Here is a 23,359-nt window from a genome sequence, read left to right as displayed (position 1 = left end):
TTTGGAGAGAAAAAGATGCAACCCCTGTCTTTTTGGCTCTCATTGAAATTGGCATTCATTACTCTTGAATGGTTTTTACACAGAACATCAGAACAGAATTCAAATAGCCATTTATGAGCCTGTAACACAGCAGTGTGTACAAATTTTATCCCACAGTGTAAAATATACTCCAGAATACTAAAGGTAGATACAGCACATTCAAAGAAAATGACACAATTCGCAGATTCTTCCACTTCTTTCTTTTCCCTACCCAACTCTGCCTTTCCCAGCAGAGAGAATTATTTCAGTGAAAGAAGAGCATGTGCCACGGGGTAGAGGAGCTGATCCTGAAATAATTTGTTTCTTTAAATAACTGGGGGAGTAGATGCCCTGAGCTAAATATATATTTACATAAACAGATAGTTTCATCTAACATGGCATAATAAAACCATGTGATATTAATTTCAGGTACGCTGAAGTATATGGGACCTTCTTTATCTATGGGTTTTTTGGTTGTTGTTTTTTTTAGTATTTAGCAGTTCAGGTAACCATGTGAATGGGAATTTTGCTCACATGCCCATCACATAGCAGAAACCATCACCACATAAAGGAGGAAACTAACTCTCTGGTTGCAAGGGGCAGAACATCTCGTTTCACTGTGAAAATGTATTTTCTCATGGTGCTCATTCTAAGCAGGCCTTGCCATGCTGAATCATAAATGTGCATTACAGCTGGGATCCCTAACAGGGTGAAAAGTCATTAACTTGAGGGGATTAGAAATTCCGTCATTTGTTCGTCATGCCGATAGGTCAGCGGATTAATCATTTGCACATCCTTTAAACTCTGTGAATAAATGCTGTGCATAAATACTGTGCAAGCAAAGACCTGGAACGAATGTCTAAAGCAAACTCCAGGTGCACAAAATAACAGCTCAGTTTGACAAGACTTGGACCAGAATGACGACAGAGACAAATCAATACCTCTTTGAATCCATCTTAATTCAAAAGGACTAGGAAAGGTTTTCAAATGTAGTTTGGAAGTATAGTTCAGGATTGCAGGATTCTAGTGGATTGCTGCCTCTCTCTAAAACTATACTATAATAACCAGTCATTTGTGATGCCAAACCTAATGTTTACAGTAGTCTGTCTGCTTTTAAGGCCAGATTGCTGCTATGCTGGCAAACCAGGAAAACAGGGAGGACGGACTGCTAACTGACATGTTACAAACACTCACACACAAACAACGTGTGGTTCTCTGGCAAGAATGATGCAGTGGATGACAAACATTAAGTGCTACCTTGTATTCACTGTCCACACACAGCAGGACAGACCAACACAGGCACACAGCTAAAATTATCAGTTGGTCTGATCTGAGCCAAGCTGTGCAGGAATGTGTCACAGGAACCGCCTGTATCAACATATTAACACACCGCTCACGCTCCTGCACGCAAGTATGCATGAACACACGCATGTGTGCAGGTGTGCAAAGCTTCAGCTGCACATCACTACTGTGGAAGGGTACCATTTAAAAACAAATAAATAAAATGACAGATTTTCCCCATACACAGACACTAATAGAGTTTAGATGATCTTTCAAATCAGCTGCCTTCCTAACTGCACTCAGCGCATGAAGAAAGCATTTTTTAAAATGTTTTATTTACAGATGTTTGATCAAAGCTGATTAGAAGTGCTTTTACAATTTTAATTTGATCCCAGAAGAGCATTCAGACTCTATGAGCTACAAAATATCATCATTAATCCACAGTAAATTCTCCTATTTGCCCTGTGTATCTTTAAAAAAATTGTTTTTGTGTCAGGCTACAGCCTGTAATATGCTACAACATTAAACCTGCTGATCCTAGCAAGTGCACACTATTTTACAACCACAGAGACACCACAGTCTTAATTCTTTAATTTCTAGCAGTGGTAAATTGTGGTATACAGAAATCAAAATAACTTTTGTGGTTTTTATTTTTCATACTTATTACAACATGTAGCACAGATCACATCTTCCACAGGCCTGCTTGGTATGCAGCCATTTCAGTAACTATCTGGGATCTGTTCTAGGATTACTGTCATGACAGTAATTATATCAGTTTGACATAAGCGACCCATTTATTCCCCAGTTGTATATACAGTATATTCACCGGACACCCTTACCTCTACCATAGAGCAGGAAATGTCTGTGTATATAGTGACAGATTTTTTTTACCCTCTCTGGACATTCAGATCACAGTATATAAAATATATGAACTGCAGCATCTCTGTGCAGCTATGCGTAACAGAAGAGTGCCAAACGGAAGCTTTGTTTGCTGTTGTTACATGAAATGTTCTTACAGTAAGGACTTTACTATTGCTGAGCCCCCCCACAGGGACCTGGCTAAATATATCCAGTGACATGACTACGTCTCTCAGCGCCGTCACTAAGCTTTCACTACATGACTCTCTACTTACAAATAAATACAGCTAAATGTGGAAAACCTGTTATTTATCACACAGATAAATACTGTGCATATGTAAGCATACACATACAGATTTATTTTTGCAAACAAACAAGGGGCAAGAATCCACAAAGGAACACTTCACTGTAGGGCTGTTCGATATAACGATACATATCGGATGACGATATAAAAACGTCTATCGTTTCATTTTACGCTATCGTTTGTTTCGTGGTGTCGCAAAATAAACTGTTTTGATGGTCACTGTAGTGGCTATATTAATTTCTTAAAGTTCTCTCTTTCTCTTATATTTTATATAACCACACTACGGACGGTAAAAGCCCCTGTTTTTGTGCGTTGTGGTTAGCAACAACGATGGTAACAGCATCGGGTGTCCGCTTGTTTATGTTACTTTCACAATAAAGCTCAAGATCCTGTTGAGACTTTTCAAAATAAACTAAATCACGTGAAAGAGCAGATTATTTACGGATGAGAATTAAAAAAGAGCCACCGGGTGCTAAAAAAAATACACCTTAGACTCAAACGTTAGAACAGGCTTTTCCCCGCAGCACGCTGTGTAATAAATACTCACAAAGAAAACGGCGGCCTTTACAATTTATGTCTAAAAATGTATAGTTTCATGCATCGGTTAAAACACTCGACTCCAGCTACATGACGCGCAGCTGGAAACACTTCCTGCAAGACGAGCTGCCCGAGATTTACAGAATTTACACAAAATGTTACATTTTTGTGATTTATATCGTTATCGGACGATAGAATTCTTATATCGGGATATGAGATTTTGGTCATATCGCACAGCCCTACTTCACTGCTGCAAATCCAACTGTGCCTGGTAAATCTATTATCAGAATCAGCATTATTGTCCAAGTATGTGTACACATACAAAGAACTGGGTTCTGTTCTCAATATAAACAGAATAGCCCAAAAGAAATGGACACTACAGACATTATCAACATAAAACAATGTGTATCAATGTATTATGTATATAATATACAATGATATGTTGGCCAATAATCTTTGACTTTACTGATGTATTTTTTTTTTTGCCACAAAGGCACAGATAAAAACCAAATTCAAATAAAAACGAAATAGCAAATTTACAAAACAAAGTTCATGTATGCCGTTGCATCTCTCAGATGGACTATAATAAAAGACACACTCTTCTTCAGACTTCACAAAGTTAAAACTTAAGTTTGAGCTGCAAAGACCTGATCCCCTCACTGAGGGGTTCATATCAAAACAGCAACAAAAATTTGACAGTGCAGCATGGGTTCAACAGGCACCACAATCATCTTAACACTGCTCAGGTCTGCAAGGAAGACAAAGAATTAAAAAAGAGCAAGGATGGTCATCTTCACAAATCATGCTCAGCTGTTACTTTTGTGATATATGATGTAATTAATATATTTCTCTCATGCTGTTAGTAAATACTTAACTGTGGATGTAGGGAACAATTACAAATTTGAGCATAACAGCTTTCCAACACTGTGACAAACACCCTAACAAGTCAAATAGGAGTGTATAACAGCTACAGCACAAACAGAGCTGAAAATCCAGTAGTAACAGTATCCATTAATTGTGTTTTCATGGTTAAGTTTACATCTCGCCTGGCTCTCACCCTCCCATGCAGCTCCAGTGACATTCCTCCCGTGCCAGCTGGACATTCCAGTCTCCACTTCCCCCCACGATGACCAGAGGTTCTCTTTCAAACCTCACTCAGTGTCTCTATGAGAGGCACCTTCTGGCGTGACCAATCACGGAAGCTCCACTACCCCTACATCTGTCTAAGACAGCCCAATCACCTCAAAGTCACAGGTATTCCAAAACCCTTTAATAGCAGCGCCTGGCCCCACAACACTCTCACTTTCTTCCCTGAGAAGATCACAAGAGCTCCTCAACAGTCAAGAACCTGTATGATCCATTTATCTGTCCTACAGTTTGGGATGTCAAGGCAGTCCCTGAACGTGGGTTTTTCCTGATTTCAGGATTATTTTTTATAATGAGACGGTTCTGTTCATAATTTTTATGGACAGAATTTCTAGGCGCAGCCAAGTGGCGGAGGGCTTTCGCTTTGGTGGCCTCAGAATCTCATCTCTGATTTTTGCAGATGATGTGGTTCTGTTGGCTTCATCGGGTGAGGGCCTCCAGCTCGCACTGGAACGGTTCGCAGCCAAGTGTGAAGCAGCGGGAATGAGGATCAGCACCTCCAAATCTGAGGCCATGGTTCTCAGCCGGAAAAGGGTGGAGTGCCCACTCCGGGTCGGGGATGAGTTCCTGCCCCAAGTGGAGGAGTTCAAGTATCTCGGGGTCTTGTTCGCGAGTGATGGGAGAAGGGAGCCGGAGATCGACAGACGGATTGGGGCTGCAGCTGCAGTAATGCGGACGCTGCACCGGTCCGTCGTGGTGAAGAGGGAGCTGAGTGTAAAAGCGAAGCTCTCAATTTACCGGTTGATCTACGTTCCTACCCTCACCTATGGCCACGAGCTGTGGGTAGTGACCGAAAGAACGAGATCGCGGATACAAGCGGCAGAAATGAGCTTCCTCCGAAGGGTGGCTGGCCTCTCCCTTAGAGATAGGGTGAGAAGTTCGGCCATCCGGGAGGGGCTTAGAGTAGAGCAGCTGCTGCTCCACATCGAAAGGAGCCAGCTGAGGTGGTTCGGGCATCTGACAAGGATGCCCCCTGGGCGCCTCCTGGGTGAGGTGTTCCAGGCATGTCCCACCAGGAGGAGGCCCCGGGGCAGACCCAGGACACGCTGGAGAGATTATATCTCTCGGCTGGCCTGGGAACGCCTTGGTATTCCCCCGGATAAGCTGGAGGAGGTGGCTGGGGAGAGGGAGGTCTGGGCCTCTTTGCTTAGGCTGCTGCCCCCGCGACCCGGCCCCGGATAAAGCGGATGAAGATGGATGGATGGATGGATGGATGGATGGATGGATGTTGTAATTATATTTTCATTACATAAATATATTTTTCTGGTAGTAGTTGTCACATTGATGCAGACTGATGCCTTATCAAGCTTATATGCCAAGTACAAGTGTGCTTGTGTTACTATTTGCTAGTTGTCAGAGCTAAGCATTAGTGGTTATGACTACCACTGAATCCTCTCAAGGAAACGCTGACAATGGCAAAGTTAGGGACACAGTCTGCTGTTGCTCAGTCATTTATGGGTTGACCATGTCGAGGAAAGACCTCCATCTCCTCTGCATCACATGTATGGGTGTCAAACAGGCACAACTGTCGCTGACAGAATTGCTGCAGAGTGCAAGCCAAAATCCTGGAACACCATTTGCTAATGTTGGTGGCCTCAAAACCTGGTCCCAATGATAAATCCAGCTCTGCCGGCACTTGAGACCCTGGGGCTGAATTTCCCCCTCTTTTAACCAGCTCCTCGACTCTGAAGGGGAGTATGGAGAAGATAAGAATGACATTAACATGGAATTCATAGATGACAACGGATAAAGATGAGGAGGATGCTATTTGCACTCCTGATCAGTAGCAGCTCCATCAGCGGGGAAACTCAGGCCTTTCCATTTCCCCGTGAGGTTGACCTATATGAGATATACATATATAGGGGTGGCTGTAGCTCAGGTGGCAGAGCAGATCAGCCACTAACCAGAAGGTTTGCATGCCAAATATCCTTGGGCAAGATACTAACCCCATGTTGCTCTCCGATGCATTCATCGGAGTGTGAATGTGTATGAATGTTAGATACTCAGCACCTAAACTTAGAAGAAGTGCTTGTGTGAATGGGTGTGATTGGGTGAATGAATTAGTTGTATAAAGCGCTTTGAGTGCTCAGACAGAGTAGAAAAGCGCTATATAAGAACCAGTCCATTTACCATAACCAGTCCATTTTACAAGGATGTGGCAGTCAGACTGCCCATTAACTAGCCTGGAAAGCTGGATGCCAAGTGGGAGAAGCAGATGCTGGTACATCATCTCCACCCAAATCAAAATCCCACACTCACGTCACCAAGGCCAGCTCTCCCATGTAAAAAAGGGAATATTTCAAAGCCTCCATGTACCAAAAGGTTTACAAGTCAACATCACAGCCTGTCTACTCATCACTGCTTTTGTTACATGTTGAAGTTCAGGGTCTGGCTACTGAGCTGGGGTTGGCATTTGCTCACTGCCTAATTTTGTTGTTCTGTCCTGGGATTTACTCACAATGTTGGAGCCACTCTCAGAACTACCTTTGGACTACATTGACTTAAAGGCACTTCCACTCAAAAATGTCATATTGCTTCCTTTTGCAACGGCAAAAACAACCAGTGATACGATTTATCTAGCCATACTTCCTGTCTGCAGTTTTGCCTCCAACTTCATCGTCATCTCTAAGGTTATCCAATCTACTTATCTACCTACACTGGAGCTACTGGCTATTTGCCTACTGCCATTTTCCAACGACAGCCATGGGCAAGTTCGCTTTGTCCTGTACACAAAAACCAGGAGAACATTTGGTTACCAGTGTAACCTGGTTCTCTGAAAACCAAGCAAGGTATCTCACCAAACTGCCCAACTTGCACATACATGAAGAATGCCTGATACTTGGCCAGTGGGCATTATGAAAGGGATCAGGGGACCCGTGTCCTGGAAGTGATTGGTTAGATTGGTGTCCACAAGGCACTTCCTATATTGAGATCTTTCAGATAATTAGGGTTACTCTGGTAACCAAACGTTCTCCTGGATCACTATTTCAAGAGTGCTTCAAGTCTCAAGGCTCAAGAGAGCTCTGTTAAAGCCATCTACTAATTCCCTCATATGCCTGAAAACAAAGTGAGGTTGCGCTAGGAAGGATTTATATTGAGATCAAAGTGTAATACTGGTGACAGCTGAAGTGTAAACCTCCTGCATTACATTTCACTTCTAGTTAAGATATTTCAGAAACAGAGAAATCAATCTTGCCCCAAGTTTAATGCCACAGCATTATTACCACACAGATAGCTTGGAAAGATATATTTTTCTTTCTAATAGGCTGTAGAAGGATGTCACCTAACATTTGTGGTGAGAGATATTTTATCTTATAAATTGTGGAGAATAAAAATTACAAATTGGTGTAAGCTGAAAACAGGTTGTGTTTTCATACTTTAGGCAAACCATTTTTATATATAAAAAGCTTTTAACAGCATGCTGCTACAAGCCGCAAATTACATTTTTGAGTGTCTCAGAGTCTGCAATCATGTCAGATTATGGACACAGTAACCTATTCACCACAGATAACTACACATCATCTCGCCACTCATCTATAATCACAGTCAAGTCACTCTCATAGAAGGTGTCTTGCATACACAACCAAGATATGGTTATTCAGGTTATGTTACATGGCAAAAGCCAATCACAGGCCAGCAAATGGCCTGCACCATTATTCAGCATACAGACAACATAGGGTGTGTGCATCCACCAGTGGGAGGTAGGGGAAATAAGGGAGAGTGATGGAGTGGAGAGGGAGACATGAGAGGAGGAGAGGTATGCACCCTCCGCAAAGGGGAGAAAGGAAACTGTGTAGGTGGAGCAAATATGTGCTGGCATATCGGCGGGATGGCGTTGAAGATAAGATGGGATGTCAGAGGGGAAGATTTTTACTTACAGCAGATTCCTGACAGATGAAAGAGAGGTGGGAGGAAGTTTCAGCGTGCTCTCCTCCGGAGGGAGCGATATCCGTCCACAAAACCTGACATTGTCAAAGCAAAAAGCACCTCACACACAGAGACTAGTAAGACAGACAGAAGCAGGGTGTGTGTGCGTGTGGGATCTGGCTTTAACACATGTATGTTTGTGCTAACAGGAGGGAGAGATAGAAGCTGAGAGAGCGCGAGAGAAAGAGAGAGAGCCAAGAGATACAGAGATATTGTACAAGCTGACTGGCTGGTGTGAAAATGGGAGGGGGCCGAACTGTCCAATAGTGTAACAGATGAGCAGAGTGAAGAGGAGATGGCAACAAAGACAGATTTTTTCCCCCCTCCATTTCCTGCTCTCGGTGTCCCTTAACTCTTCTGCCTCTCTTTTTGATTGCGTGTGTAAGGATAATGAGAAATATCCAACAAGCCAAACTGTGAGACAGTCACTCATTGACATGAGGAGAGGCTCTCTTTTTGCATAGAGATGTGGAAGATGAGATGGGAGGACCAAAAATTGCCTGAACCCTGTTGGAAACTCTAATTTAGTTGGACATCAATTTAAAAGAGTGATGAAATGAATTATTAAATGCCATATAAAAGAGAATCAGAGGAAGGTGGGAGGTAGGACATCGTCTTTGTGAGTTATTTAAGAATCTAGAGAAACATAGTGGTGAAGATGGGAAGTAGCGTAAAGAATTTTGACAGGCAAACTGCTGCAGTGTTTCTTGTATGATCCCTATATGTATGGACAGAGCAGGCACCGTTTGCCTCAAAAGTGTGAGTGGAGTGCCTGTGTGCATGCGCCTGGGGGTTGGGACCGAGCTGTCTTCCCATGATTTTTGCTGCAGGAACACTATGTTGCCATGGAGACTGCATCCAGAGCAGCAGAACACGCAGATGGCTGCTCCCTCGCTTTCCCAAACCGTCCAGTTAGCTTTTCATCCCTGACATGAAATTCACAAAAGCTGCACCTTCTGAAATTAAAAGAAAAACCTCCAGGTATGGTTCAATAACTGAAAAATTACAATTTTTGCCAATTTGCATATAATGCATTCAAAGTGTAAATCACTGGTATGCTTTGTTGAAGTTCATAATCAAGAACTAAAACAAGATCTTATAGTAAATATAGTGAAAAAGAGTTCATGTTTCACCATCGCTCACCTGTGGCAGAAAACCCAAATTCAGACCAGAATGCAGGGCTGAACAAAACGGTGAGCTTTATTTTAAAGCGGATGATAACGTCCATAAAAGGCAACTAAAGGGTAAATAATCCAGAGGCACTGAATTAACATTCACACATACAGACACACACTGAGGGGTAATCAGGGGGATGAGGCACAGGTGAAACTAATTAGGATAAATCCACAGGGGAAGTAAAAGGAAATGCAAAGCACTGGTGGCAAATGACTACCAAAATAAAACAGGATTTGAGGAATGATAACAGGTAAGGCAGTGAAAAAAAGCACAATATATATGTATATTTTAAGGAGATTTTAAAAAGTGTAAGCTTGTGTGAATTAAAAATAAAAAGGTATGTTTATAAATGTGTGCACATATGTAATTGATCTGTGATTACAGAAACACGTCTGGTTTTTAATCAATTGATTATTTCTCCTTTCTTTAAAAGCAGCTCCTATAACAGCACTTAAGTCCCCAACAAATTTGCCTAAGGGGACAGTAAAGTATGTTGTATCCTATCTCATTTCTCCAGGTTTGTTCCAAAGAACTGAACCACAATTAACTGAAAGCACCTTCAGCACACCTAGAGCTAATACTGGAAACAGTCAAAAGCCAGATGACCTAAGAGCTCTGACTGGGTTAGGAAGAGTGAGCACGTCAGAAATCTACTGTGAGGCCGACCAGGGGCAGATCTAGAGGAATTCTTTTAGGGTGACACAAGGGTGGCATGGAAATCAGATGGGATGGCAAAATCAAAGCCATTTTGTCACACATATGCAGGTATTACATTCTGTAATATGTACTACACATGGTTAAAATACATCAACTGCAGCAGGTATACACATGTTTCATATAATCATAGTCTGTAACTTTCTTATGGGTTTTAACCCAAATGACTAAACATTTCAGTTACACAAAAAAAATGTGACCTTGTTGAAATCTGAATTGCCCACGGTATTAATTCAAAATGTGCTCTTGCACAGTTATTGGTCTCAGTTGTAGCTATGCTCAAATTCCTAATGCCAGCTTATTTTGATTCATATGCAAAACTACTGTGGCACTAGGGGTGGCACATACCACCCCATGCCACCACAGTAGATCTGCCCCTGAGACAAACCATTTGGGGCTTTATTAACCAACAAAAAGGAAAGGGAATTCTACACTGTATTGGGAGCCAATGAAGTCCTTTCAGTACTATTTTTTAGTAGTGTTTTCTTTCTTTCTTTCTTTCTTTTGCCTCACAGCAACAAGAGGAATTGTGACATGTGGCATAAGTCTTTATGTGTTGTCCAAACACAAAACAAATACACATCAACAGGCATGCCTAGGGTCCCTTTTTATGTGGGGCAACACAATATTTTTATTCCTTGTCCCCCTAAACTACATCTTGAGCCAATGTCCCGCATTTTGACTGGTTGGCTCTGAAGAACATACACTTTTCTGAAGTCTGACTATTACCCAGAGTATATTAAGGGATGGCCTTTTATTATAGCCAGAAGAAGGTCGCCCTGTCTATTGCCATATTTATAAGGGAAAGTTACAAGTCACCAAAAAGTCACAACCTTTCCAGATTTTGTTAATATGATGAAAACTACCACATAGAAAATGAAACTATTATATTGTTATTTGGCTTTTTTGATAATTATTTTTCAGATTTGCACACAGGGAAAATAAGGTGTCAAGTCAATCAGTATGTGTGTGCCATAATTGGATAACAACAGCTAAAACTGATGGTTATGGCTCAAAAAAGGCATACCACTTTATGGATACTCTAAAGTGAAGCCTAAAAGACAATCTAGGTCAATCTAGGCATGCATATCTTTATATTAAGCGAGAATTTCTGTGCAAAACTAATGTGATGGATACTTTAATAGACATGCAAAACATGTCCTCTCTGTCAATAGTGCTGCTTCTAAAATGAAATCAAAAATGACTGAAAGTAAATTTGCCTTTGAAGTTGCAATAAAAAATAAATTACCAGAGAAGATATTAATATTAATTGCATGCTCCAACACTGACATTTACCCAGTTAATCAATGAGCCCTGCACTGCTGGAGCTCCCTGATGCTAACACCCATCTCACCTGCGAACAGCCTAATGTGAGTAACCACTTTCAGCCCTGTGCAGGATTATTTATATGTGCCTAATGGATATGACTGCTTTAGGTTACAGTGATGGCAACAAATGATGTATCAGAACATTAAAAAAAATATAGTGATGATAAAAATAAAAACAAAATGTGGTCAAAGGGGAAAACACACACATACACAAAATAAGTTGTTATATGAATTGTATGTACTTACCCGTCCATTTTGCAATGTACAGTCCGGCTGCTAATAAATGACAGCAGGTAAGTGTCCAAAATTATTTTCCACCTGGATGGAGAATAACCGGGATTAGCAACAAACCCGCATAACTCAAAGCAAACAAACCAAGCACCTTCGACATTACGTTTGAGCGATTCACCCACTCCTTTAGATTGTGTAGAGTTCAACAACACAATATGTCATGTGCACTTCACCATAGATTGCATTACTTTTGTCAAAAGCATGAATTTTAAAACTTTTATTTTGTGGATTCCTCTGTGGCTTGGCACCCTATGATTAACCTCGGATAAATTGCGCCATCTACTGAAAGATTTGGACCCTGCAACGCGTTCATATTTAATATGGATATCGATGAATTGTTTTATATGGTGGACGTACATGCTGTGCAAAACCCCCCCAAAAAACCCATAAGACCATAAACCGACAAAGTATCTTACATGAGATCTCAAATTTTGGTAAAATCAGAACAGCTATGGTGTAAATACTTTTGGTTTGAAAGTATTTACAAAGTAAAACACGTGTGATGATTTTGGTATGTGAGAAGCACGCTGAAACTTTCAATAAAGAAACTATTTCTCAGTGATTAATGAGATAAACGTTCGGCACGGATAGACAGGGAAATAAAATGCGCAGACATAACCGTCGACACACAGCCACATGAGCACTGGTGTCTGGCTGGCCATCGCAGAGACCTCGTGGCGCAACGGTAGCGCGTCTGACTCCAGATCAGAAGGTTGCGTGTTCAAATCACGTCGGGGTCATATCTATTTCTTCTTTCACACGCTTGCAATTTGCCTTAAATTTGCCAATTATAGCGGAACAACAATACAACCAAGGTGTCTTAACGCTGAACGTGTTAATTCCTTTAAGAATGCGTTTACGCTGACCGTCTACCGACAGTACCTCCACGCGAGTCCAGTTAATTTTATTAATCTGAGTTTTAAAAAATCTGAATGAACCATCATAACCTGTCAGAGTAACTTCACATCAGTTTAGCACCGCATTAAAATGTACACGTATGTGGTGATAGCCACGGAGGCTGAGGAATGGTCTTCAACCAGAAACACAGTCCTGTTTCCCCGTGGTTAGACACGAGAGCCGAAAAGCTTAACCATTCCTTTCCCCCTGTAAAGCAGAGGTGCATCACAGAGGATCCCTGACTTGAAGTCACATTAAAGGTTAAAGTCTAATGTGCTGTTCTGAAAACACGCTTGAGTTAATCACGAGGGGATTCTTAGTGGTTTTCCTGTCCAACCTCAAATCTAATTGGAGCACTTTGCAAACAGTCTAACTCCTCTAACTATTACTACACTAGACACACAAACAATTTTCAGCAGAATATATTAAAACAACACCTGTCCACAGACTAAAATCACTTTCCTATTATGTTGTAATACATTATATTAATATGTTTAGTGTTTATCTACCTTTTTGGTCCAAACTCCAGTCCCCACATTTAACAAAACAAACATCCAGGGTGGTCACCTTATTTGCTGGAAGTCTTGTGTTCCTTGGTTGTCCTCTACATTCCCTTTTAGTTTTCTGTGTTATGAAGACAATGACTCCCTCTCTCCTCTCAAATGTTCCTCTCTGCTTAAATGCTTCATCACAAAACAAGTTGAAAGTCTCCCTCCCTCTCTCACTTCTCAGTCCAAGTTTCCCCCTCCCCACCTCCTTTCTCATCTTTCACTGGGACACACTAAACTCCGAACACTTCATTAGCATGGCCCTGGTGAGAGTGCAGCTTGGCTAAGACAGCAGGTCACCTCTTGTCCTAGGGAGTTGACTCACATGAGACAGACTCACTGTGCTCAACAGTCTATCACAATGGTCCGATTGTACACTGGAGCGCTAGTTTTACATCAGACAGGCCAGTTGCTGCTTATGTACCGCTCCTTTAATTTCATCTCCACTTAATGTAGTAGCCTATGCTCTGAAAGTAAGCACCTCTGACAAAAAGAGCTTTTTACATGCTTATAGCCACAAATTTGTCAGACCAAGTAGTCCAAATCTTTCCAAAACTCCCTATTCACTCTACCCTTTAATTTGAAATGCCAGGCAACTGCAAATGTCCACACGGAGCACTTGCTGGTGGGAGGGATGGATGTGGGAGGCCAAAGAACAGTCAGAAAGGAGCTTGTATGAAGCAGTTTGTTCCAGGATGCATTATTATACTGTGAGCTCAAAATGGCTGTAAACAAACCCTGTAACCCAAGCAACAGCACTGAATGCCTCTTTTTATCCAAAATCTTATCTACTGCTGAGCAGAGACACCAGGACAGCATGAGGAGCTCAACAGCAATGTGTCCTCAGCAAAGGCTCATTTTAGTTACTACAGTCAGGAGTAGGGCCCCCAGGCAAGACCGTCCTATGTTTTTAATATGATAATAAGGTTGCAGAAAAGCTGGTTCATCTCAGGGCCAACGTAGAGACGGGCAACAGCTCACACTCTTACATGATCAAATACTCATGTCTTTTCTAAAGAAGTTGGCTTTTAAGTTGAGATTCAGTCTCCCAGAATGGAGGTAAGCTGCTTCTGCTCAGCTGAGAATCATTAAAGTGACGATTGGGAGTCAAACAAAAAATTAAAACAATCATGGATTTCAAAATCCGTACCAATTTTCAGTAATATAAACTTTACTATGAAATTATCTGAGCATACAACTCTTTACTTTCTCCTTTTGCCAATTTTTTCCAAGTAACCTATATTTGAAAATGGAACAATAAAACTGGAAATTCTGTTTGTGGTGTGCGACCCCAGTATTTTTAGTGGCCCAAAAAATGGCCTACCCTATGAAACAGTTCTGGAGGAGCCCCTGACTACTGTGTGAACTAAAAGCATAATTGATATACCTCAAATCCAAGGCTTACTCATTAAGTAAAAAGGACTAAAGAAATAATAGATGAGGTCAAAGGCTAACTGGAAACTGAGCAGGTATCACCAAGATGAAGTTACCCTCAGTCAGACATCCAAGAAAGTCACAACAATAGCATATGAGACAACAATTTAATTTGAAAAGTTATTTACCATTTGAGTACAGCCAATATTACAGATAAAAATTTAAAAGGTAGAATGTCAGCCTTTATTTCATACAAAAAGGACAAAAAAAGTGAGGAACCTGTTGCGATTTTTGAATGTGGTTAGTCTCAAAAATCAAAACCTTCAGTTCAAAGCAAGTCCATGTTTGCCTTGTTTCCACTGAAGGGTAAAACCATAACATAAAAAAGACAGACAGTTTTTAACAAAAAAGGCAAAGCTTGGTTTCCATCTCCAAAAAAAAAAAAAAAAAAAAAAAAAAAAAAAAAAACGAACAATTCTTATATTAAGTACTTGAACCTTTGAAATTTTGCTCTTCCAAATCACTGGGTTTGCTTCTGCCTCCAATACGCCTGAAGAAGGATATAAATCCAGACGTGCTCACCTGCCCTTCTGCATTATTCCCAGCCTTACTAATTCCAGTTTCCTCTTTTGTTACACTTTCCGTCCTTGAGCCAGAGGAGAATGACCTTTGAGATGAGTGTTTCTGCAGCAGGTCTCCCAGTTGGAAGCCAGATGGAGGGGACTGCACAGCTTCATCAACAGAATGAGACCTGTAGGTGGTACCCTGCGACAAACCTCTCCGATTGGGGCATTCAGGAAGAAAACCAGAACCCCTAGATGGAGACATCTCACGGACAGATTTGGGTGCATCATTGCCCTCATCGCTCTTCCACACACCATCATCAAGGTTGTCGCCACCATATGTGGATGACAGCCTGCGTTGGTGGGCTGGTCTGTTTCTCTGGGGGCTGGTTTTCTGAGTGCAAGTAAAAGGGCTCAGGATAGTCCACGGGGAGCTCACATCCCCATTGCTGGCAAAGAAGTAGTCTCTGGTCCTAGGCCGAGGTGTTTTTGGAGTAGCAAGTGTGTCTTGCTCTCTCTGCAAACGACAAGGAGTACCTGAACCTCTCTCACAGTTGAGGCTTTTTGTGTTTTTTTGGTAGCAAAGCACATTCAGAGAGATCTTTTCCATCTTCTCGGCTTCTTTGTTTTCCAGTTTTGTCATGTCTTTATCCTCTTTTTGTGCTTGGAATGGTTTCTTATGACCATCTTGGTTAGAACGGGGACTTTGCTCAGATGTTTCTACTGATGAATCAGTCCGGGAAGAGCACTCCGAGGGTGACCCTTCGATTGGGGGCAGTGCATTCTTTCTGCATCTGGCCAAACCTTCTGGGACTGTAGACAGAAAGTTGTGCAGGGCCGACTCCAGGCTTGACGACTCACCATTGGGTCCTGATGCTGTGGATCGGCGTTTGGGTGCTATACGCATGCTCTCCTTCCGCTTGTGCCGCCGCTCTGCTTCCTCTCGCTCTCGGTTTTCCTAAAGCAGTGAAGAGAGAGGGTATATTTAGGAAGATACAACTCAGCAGCTTAATGCAAAGAGTGCAAGAGCACAATTTTGCATGTCAAGGCAATTCAAAGTTCTCAACATTAAACCCTCAGGTTTAAAATTTGAAAATTACAATACACCTTTAAAATCAAAGTTTTATTTATTGCCCTGATGAATCTTCATTGGTTAATATTTTTATTGCACAAAATTACATTCTTACCTGCACAGCTGTGTCAAACCTCTTGCAAAATGAGTGAAAAATAGAGCAGCACTCCTCTAATTTAAAGGTAGATGGGTCTTCACAGAAATATTCAGCAACAGCATTGCTCACAGATTTTAACTCCTGGAGAGAGGACTCCACTTCTGCAAGCTTGGCCTCAGCCCTCTAAGAAGTTATTCAGAGATTTTATACATTACAAAATAGTCAATCTTAAATTGAGCCATTTAAAAAAGTAAAATAAGAAGAGAAATCTTTACAATTAAAAACGTCTCCATTTGTTGTATGAGGCCAGGATGTCTGCTGCTGTACAATTTCACTTCTTTGATCTTCTTGACTTCCCTCTCAAAATCTGAGATGACCTCCTCTTTACAAATCCTTTGGTAGCATTTGCACATTTGTGGAAAAAAAGTGACATCGTCAGTGCAGAACTATTCACCGATTTTCTATAAACAAACGATGTGACAGCAATTAAACTGACAATGAAATGACAGGATATGAAGTGATAACCACCTTGATGCCATCCCAATATGTTCAAGCTGGTTGGGAAAGGTCAGTAACTCAGAATCAATGTATTCTGCTTGCTGTGGGTGAGAGATAAGGAGTAAGAAACAAAAATAATGCTGCGGGATAAATCTGTTAAATAACTGTTTAGATCTGAGGATGACAGAACATCAGTCAACTGGGCTGACTAGTGAGAGTTAAAGGCTTTTTAGATAAGCAAAAGATCTTCCCAAAATTCATTCATTGTGATTTAATCAAAATGTGAATCCCTCCATTTCCAGGATCCTCCTCACCTTGGCAACGTAGTGCATGAGGTTCATGCCTGGCTTGTTGGCCTTTGTGTCTGCCAGCTTAAGCAGAGAGGTCATCCTAAAGCCAATAACATTGGAATTGTGACCACCCTAAATAATAAATGAACAATAAGTAAAATAGCTATGAAGACCTGGGGGGAAAAAAAATAAACATACATATACATATGTGTAAAAGTGTAGAAAAATACCAACAGCGTTCATGTAGTTCCCGGCTTTTAATACCAGCCGAATGACCGAGTGGAGGTCATCACAGTCCAACAGTTCTGAGAAAATAATGGGGAAGAAAACTTAATTTAACCATCAAAATAGACAGGTTGTGTAATTCTAGTAGAACTTGATAAGTCAGCTCAATGTGTGTAAAGTATTACCATTAGCTGCTTTGGACATGACGCCAACTGAGTTCTTCACCTCCTCCATTAGAGGAAAAAATTCCTCCCTTAGCACCATCATTTTCAACCGTTCCTCATAGCTAAAGCCAAGAAACAAATAACTGCATTAGCTGTTGTAATTTTGTTTTTCTAAACCCATTATTGAGTGTGGAGAAACATTTTAAAGGGAACACTTCAAAATTAGACATATGGAAAATTGGCAGAATTATAAAACGACATCATACAAAAGACAAACAATCCGGTTTATGTTTAAACTGTCAGCACGACTATGAATCAAAGAGCTGGTATGTGGCAAAATGTTAAATATTTCAAACAAAGCTTATCTGAGATCTCAAGCAACATTTCTTTAATATGCAGTCAAATATTTCACAAATGTGTGAGTTACACCACCCCAAAAAGGACAAAAATAAATAAATACTGAAAACCCTGCTTTAGAAAACTCCATACGCACCCTGGTACTTTGACCAGCTGGACCATAAACTTGTCAGCCTCAGCCAAAACAGAAAGGTTTCCACTGAACGACATCAGCAGTTTGACCTGTGCAATCACACGAGTGTCAGTAAACAAGGATAATATTCATGCCAGTTGGAGATATTACAAGAAAATTATTTGGAATGGCCAAATAAAATGCATCTGATAATGAACATACTGTCACAAAATTATATTTTAATAAAATTAACAGCCTCAAAGAAAAACATTTATATTTCAGAAGGCTACTCAGTCTGGCATTACTCATGTAAAAATACTTTAAATAATCATTAAGTTAATATTATGCACAGATGACCAAAGCTAAAAAAAACAAAAAAGGGAAGCAATGGTGGGAGCTGCTGTTACCTCACTTTCCTCTGGCAGCAGCTTACAAAGCTCTTTCAACTTCCCATTTCCAAACCGGAGCCAGTTCCCTTGATAAATGTCCTGCACAATTTCTGTCACAGGCCTGTGGAGGGAGACAAAAAGTCAGCAGTGACAAGACTGACTCAGTTCTTGCCATATCGGCGTGACCTATTAAATACAGTGCTGTAGAGTTATCGCAGTTTTCCATTTTCCATGCTGCCACTAGTTTACATTTATCTCAAGACAACGTGAAAACCGCAAAGACTCGCTTCCCTCAGTTATCCACACTGCTGGTGAGAAGTTTCTTCTACAGTAGCACTGGTTGTAAACCCTTCAAGTGTAACCAAGAGACACAGTTAGGCCCATAAATATTTGGACATTGACAGATTTTCAGCCTCGTCACATCATTAAGGTTTTAAAAACTAAAGCTGAAAAAATAAACAAATAAACAGCCAACAATGTAGTTCAAATATAAAGACTAAGGTTTTGGGGGGACAAGACTGGATGTCTGACACTGAGAATCATCTGCCTTTGACAGTCTGCATTATAATACCTGTAACTAATTTTCCTAAATCTTGGTAAATAAAATATTAACAGTTAAACTAACAAAAACTAAACATTTTTAAACCATAGAAAAACTTAACCAAACCCCCCAGTCTGGAAACCAACTGAAACTAAAAACCAATGAGAAGGAAAGGAGAAGAAAAAAAATACATAATAATAAATAAAGCACTATGTGAGCAAAGTGCACACTTAGCTTAAATTCAAGAGTTTGACAAAGATAATGCATTCATGTTTGATGGCAGGGGAGCACCAATGTTAACCATTTTGGATGATTCACTTCCATCCATACAAACATTTATGCACAATTTAGGAGTAAAAATAAAAATTGTTCAAATACTTCAGGTCCTAACAGTAGACCATAACTGATAGAAATACTAAAACTGTGAATTCAGGAAGATTTGTAGTCAAAAGGTTGTATGTAACAAATTTCTGATTTTACAGCGAGCTTAATAGTATACGTGCAATAGCAGTAAATGACAACATACAAATAGCTTTATGAAGTCACTACCAGACAAAAGCAGAAACCCTTTTAATTTGACTGAGATGGTAACGCTGACGACATTACAGCATTTAGCTGCCGACAGACATTGAGCGGTAATTTGTTATTCAAAGTGAGAGCCAATTGAACTTTGGACTGAAGGTGACAACCATCTTGATATGAAGCAAACTGACACCAACTGCTAGCCAGAGTGATAATTTCAGAAACAAAGGTACACGTGCAAAAACAAAAGGCAACTCATCACTGCTCAGAGGGCCCCAAAAAAATCAGCTGTCACACAATGACACAGCTCACCCAGCAACACAGACCAGAAACTTAATGAGGAGTTGTTAAAGAGGAACTGTGTGAAGGCAAATACGATGATAATCCCTCATAGCAAACACATCGAGCATGTTCCATCATCTCTGTTGAGCCTCACTTACTTTGCAGTATGCTTCCCTCCAATTTAGATATGAAAGTGTGTCATAAAAGTTTTTAAAAAGGCATTGCCCTTACTGTTAGTGCTAACATCTTTCATTGAAGGTTACATTTTATTTCCATTTATTTACATATGGTTAACTAAGATAAAGAGCTTGTCAGCTGGAAGATGATTAGCATAGCGGAAGTGACTCATGCGTCAAGATCCGCATTTCTGACTGCGTTTGATGTTAAAAGCACTGCCCCGACCACCGCTTCCTGTAGTTACTCAATTTAAAAGACAATTTAGTTCTTGTTGTGTTATCGTCTTCAAATGGTGCACTGCAATGCTCTTTCACTGCCATTTTAATCATGTTCTTTTACTTTTAAGCAGTTCTTTTCATCACTGGTATCATGTGTCGCTACACTTCAGCAGCATCATTACCTCTTAAAATGCCTCAGGAAGATTCCGATATTCATACTTCTTTTGGAGTCGAGAATTGTGACCTAAAGACAACAACGTCACACACAAATGTAAAAACAAAATACATATTCAGATAAGAGGAAAAGTGGATAATCTATACAAGGCAAAATAGTTTTGGAGGAAGCTGAAATGCTTTCAGAACAGTTTCACTTCTGCCCTCGGGACTTGATTAGCTGGAACTTTTCTAAAATTACTTCCCATGTCTGTTAATCACTTCCCTTGCTTGTTCCTTCTGTGTTTTGTGGCCATAATAATTTAGAGCATCTGCATCAGGTACAATGAACCCTTTACCTGAGGCTCCTGTGGAAGGTGATCCGTGCCATCACATTTCTTCAGGTTTGTTGAAGTGCACAGTGAGGCCCGTTTGTCTACGTGACTGAACAATTCCTCCATGCTCCGAATATCAAGCACCAGGTCCCTCTGGGGCCGACTAGATGTCCACACATTCAGTTTGCCCAGGACACGCTGGCTGGGAATAGTATCCCAGTTCAGCTTTTTCATGGAACGTCTCTGAATGTTGCGAGACCCGAAAGAAGAGGAATGGACAGGTGGGGGCGGTGGCGGTGGGGGTGGTGGGGGAGGGGGCGGTGGGGGTACTGGAGATACAGTTGTAACATGCATGGCAGGAGGCTCAGAAGGCGCTGACAGAGGAAGAGAAGACGAGTCTGGAGGTGAACAGTTGGGAAGAGAAGCCGATTTAAAAATCAGCACTCCCTCCATCTGTTTGTCTCTAATCCAGAGATGATGGAAGTGTCCAGCAGCAGACAACTCAGACCTGATGGAAAATATAATTCCATATATGAGAGAGAGAGAGTCAATTGGTGATTCAGCAAAATATCAAAGAAATTCTGTCCAATTAACCTTTGCTTCATGTATAAAATATTGTCCTTAATTATCCAACTAACTCACTAACACCAAATATCAGTAGGCAAAAGCGGAGTATTTCTCATTTAAAAGAAAGAAAAAAGCGGAAGATGCAACAGATCTAACGGTAATTAACTATAATGCTTACCTGGTAGTGGCATGTGGTCATTCAGCCGTCGAATATAAAAGTTGTCACAAGCGAAAAGCCACTCTGACAATTTCCAGAGTCGCACTTGGCAACTAAGCGACCAAAGTAAGCTGCCAACAGCTTGCCGTTAACACGTCAGACTAACTCTTCGTCACAAAAGGCAGCTTGATGAAAGAGAGAGGCACTGTAACGGGACACTACATTATGTGAAAAACAAACAAAAGAAATCATTAACTTAACTCACCTTTTGCTTTTAAAACGTCGCTGTTAAACAAATCCTCTGACGTGATCCTGCCGCGTGCTCGGACATACTCAGCAGTGTGTATCACGAACAGCTGTCCCAGGTGCAGGTGTTTCCACCAATTAAAATTCAACTCATTTTCCCCCCACAGTAGGGAACGCCCTTCTGTGGAGAGGCGAGAGAAGATGGGTAGCCTAATTGCTTCAAACGCCAAGAAGAACTGTATTAAAACAGGTTAAGTGCATTTATTAAACATGTTTTTTTCCCATTAGGCATTACGTAGGTGGTCAGGAGAAAACAGCTGCTTGTTAATGCTTTTACAAACCAACCAATGTTAGATAACCAAATCACCACCATCAAAGCTAATTCAAAAAATACATTAATGATGTTGAATTCAATGAAAGTCGCAGTTAACTTATTTATGGACGTACATGTTTATAAGCCATCCCTTTCATTTTTACTCACCGTGATTTTTTTTTTTTTTTTTTTTAAATACTTTGTTTTAAAATCGTCACTCCGTTTTGACCTCGTTCCTTTGCTGAACGCAGGCAGTCTGACAAACAGCAGTCACAGGTGCGGGAAGCTCCTCCACCAATCAAATACAAGCCGATTTCCATGTGGGAACGCCCACTGTGAATAGGTAAAGGAGATTGGTAGGAGTTGGTGATCAACAAGGCCAGACTATTTCTAACAGTAAGGTTAATTGAAGGATGTGTTTGTTATATACATTGACATCATGAATGATATACAGTACTGTTCAAATGTCTTGAGCCACCCCTTATTTCTTTATATTTTACTTCTAAGGAGCCAGACTTTCTTCAGATGTTTTAAAAGGAACTTGACAAAACGTTTTCCAGACTTTCTGAAGGTTTTTCAAAGTTTTGTTTTAGACATTGGCTGCTTTTTCATTCATATTCAGTCCAGTTCTTTTTAAGCCACTTAACACTGACCTCTGTATCATTCAAGCATTAAAAAGGGACCAAACCAAGGGATAACGTTGCCTACACCACAGATGTCAACCCACTTTGATCTTATGTGGGCTGGACGAGTGAAATCCCCCTTTCTGTAAGTATACATAATTTTAACTAACCATCTAATCAATCAACACTATAAGAAAAAGAAGCACAATTCAGACAGAATGTCTGACTTTTTCCACATGATAAAAAAAATGATACTGTAGTAACGAGTCTGTCAGCTTGACTCTTTTGGCTTAAATTGGAAATGTGTAAAACATCACTTAATGACTTTGGTGTAGTATGAACAGTCATGGTCTTTATCAGTAGGAAAAACAGTAGAACTTGTAACAGTTAAGTCCTCTTTCACATTTTCCAAAATCATCTAAATTGGAGCATTTGCTGGGCCCATTCTAGCCAAGCCTTAACAGAACACTTGGCAAATAATGATTTTTAAAATGTACTCTGTACACTTTACTAGCAGTTGGTCACAAAAGCACATTTATTCTGTTCTTTAGACGAATCTACAAAAAAAACCCACCAAAATTAACAGTTTTACACATAAAACTGGGACTAAAAAAACCCATTAAGAGTTATGAACCAAAAACTTGACCTATATCATGGTGTGCAGTGTGTTCTTTAAAAAAAAAGAAGAAACAAACAAGTGTCATCTCTTTAAAAAAAAAAAAAAAGATTATATATTATGTATAAAAAAATAATAATTCAAGCTCAGGTCCTCTACCAGAAGCCTGGGAGCTTCAGGGTCCTGTGCAACATCCCACAGGAGCTGCAAGATACATCTGGCCCTTTAGTGCCCTCTACCAAAGCCTCATCAGAAATGGTGTCAGTGGAAGGGTGCCTGTAATTCTTTGGGTAACTTTCAATAATTTGCTGTACCCATCTCCACATTTCTATCAAAATATAGAGAAATGATAGGTGGATCAAGACTTGCACAGTAGTTTAGGTAACTCTGAGAAAGAATCCAACTGTAGAGCAATTTGAACAAATGATGGTTAAGGTACTTCC

General features: G+C 40.6%; 2 protein-coding genes and 1 non-coding gene across 8 annotated transcripts in view; 1 reads left to right on the top strand and 2 right to left on the bottom strand.

The window, feature by feature from the left end:
- The window catches only part of trim3b (tripartite motif containing 3b), a 33,280-nt gene extending 20,160 nt beyond the window's left edge, over window positions 1-13,120 (bottom strand). The window contains exons 1-2 of one of the 4 annotated variants that reach the window (XM_085289170.1): window positions 12,987-13,120; window positions 11,536-11,607 (exon numbers count right to left, since the gene is read on the bottom strand). The gene's annotated coding sequence lies outside the window, so the exon portion shown is untranslated. Of the gene's footprint in view, window positions 1-8,022; window positions 8,251-11,535; window positions 11,608-12,986 lie in introns of those variants that run through there. The other 3 variants (XM_085289173.1, XM_085289167.1, XM_085289172.1) reach the window with 3 other exon arrangements.
- On the top strand, window positions 12,249-12,320 carry trnaw-cca (transfer RNA tryptophan (anticodon CCA)). The gene has a single exon. It is a non-coding gene; the product is annotated as a tRNA-Trp (tRNA).
- Window positions 13,121-14,561: 1,441 nt separating the features above from the next.
- Window positions 14,562-21,942, bottom strand: fhdc3 (FH2 domain containing 3). 3 transcript variants are annotated; one of them, XM_085289164.1, is made up of 14 exons: window positions 21,846-21,942; window positions 21,384-21,545; window positions 21,140-21,303; window positions 20,419-20,902; window positions 20,089-20,150; window positions 18,185-18,287; window positions 17,802-17,887; window positions 17,330-17,430; window positions 17,154-17,224; window positions 16,944-17,051; window positions 16,660-16,730; window positions 16,407-16,524; window positions 16,150-16,314; window positions 14,562-15,920 (listed from the first exon to the last, which is right to left on the bottom strand). In XM_085289164.1, exons 4-14 carry the CDS (start codon window positions 20,845-20,847, stop codon window positions 14,883-14,885), a joined length of 2,352 nt encoding a protein of 783 aa, XP_085145290.1. In that variant the 5' UTR covers window positions 20,848-20,902; window positions 21,140-21,303; window positions 21,384-21,545; window positions 21,846-21,942; the 3' UTR covers window positions 14,562-14,882. The 3 variants fall into 3 exon arrangements, with proteins under 3 accessions (XP_085145290.1, XP_085145292.1, XP_085145291.1); XM_085289166.1 differs by having other exon boundaries at window positions 21,140-21,336; window positions 21,452-21,545; XM_085289165.1 differs by having other exon boundaries at window positions 21,384-21,542; window positions 21,846-21,902.
- Window positions 21,943-23,359: the final 1,417 nt, after the last annotated feature.

Source organism: Mchenga conophoros, linkage group LG10 (genome assembly GCF_057382185.1).
Source record: "Mchenga conophoros isolate Kocher_MC1m ecotype Shallow Benthic linkage group LG10, M_conophoros_male_GT1.1, whole genome shotgun sequence".
In the NCBI taxonomy this organism is placed as follows: domain Eukaryota; kingdom Metazoa; phylum Chordata; class Actinopteri; order Cichliformes; family Cichlidae; genus Mchenga; species Mchenga conophoros.
The sequence above is the reverse complement of the archived record's forward strand: the minus strand, read 5'-3'. Positions and strand labels throughout refer to the sequence as shown.

Bases quoted from the DNA above. Each gene is read 5' to 3' on its own strand.
- fhdc3 (XM_085289164.1), bottom strand. From the start codon at position 20,847: ATGGAGGGAGTGCTGATTTTTAAATCGGCTTCTCTTCCCAACTGTTCA. The intron at 20,151-20,418 runs GTAAAGGGTTCA...TGTTGTCTTTAG, and splicing joins ACCTTCCACAGGAGCCTCAG to GTCACAATTCTCGACTCCAA. The intron at 16,525-16,659 runs GTGGTTATCACT...ATGCTACCAAAG, and splicing joins CATATTGGGATGGCATCAAG to GATTTGTAAAGAGGAGGTCA.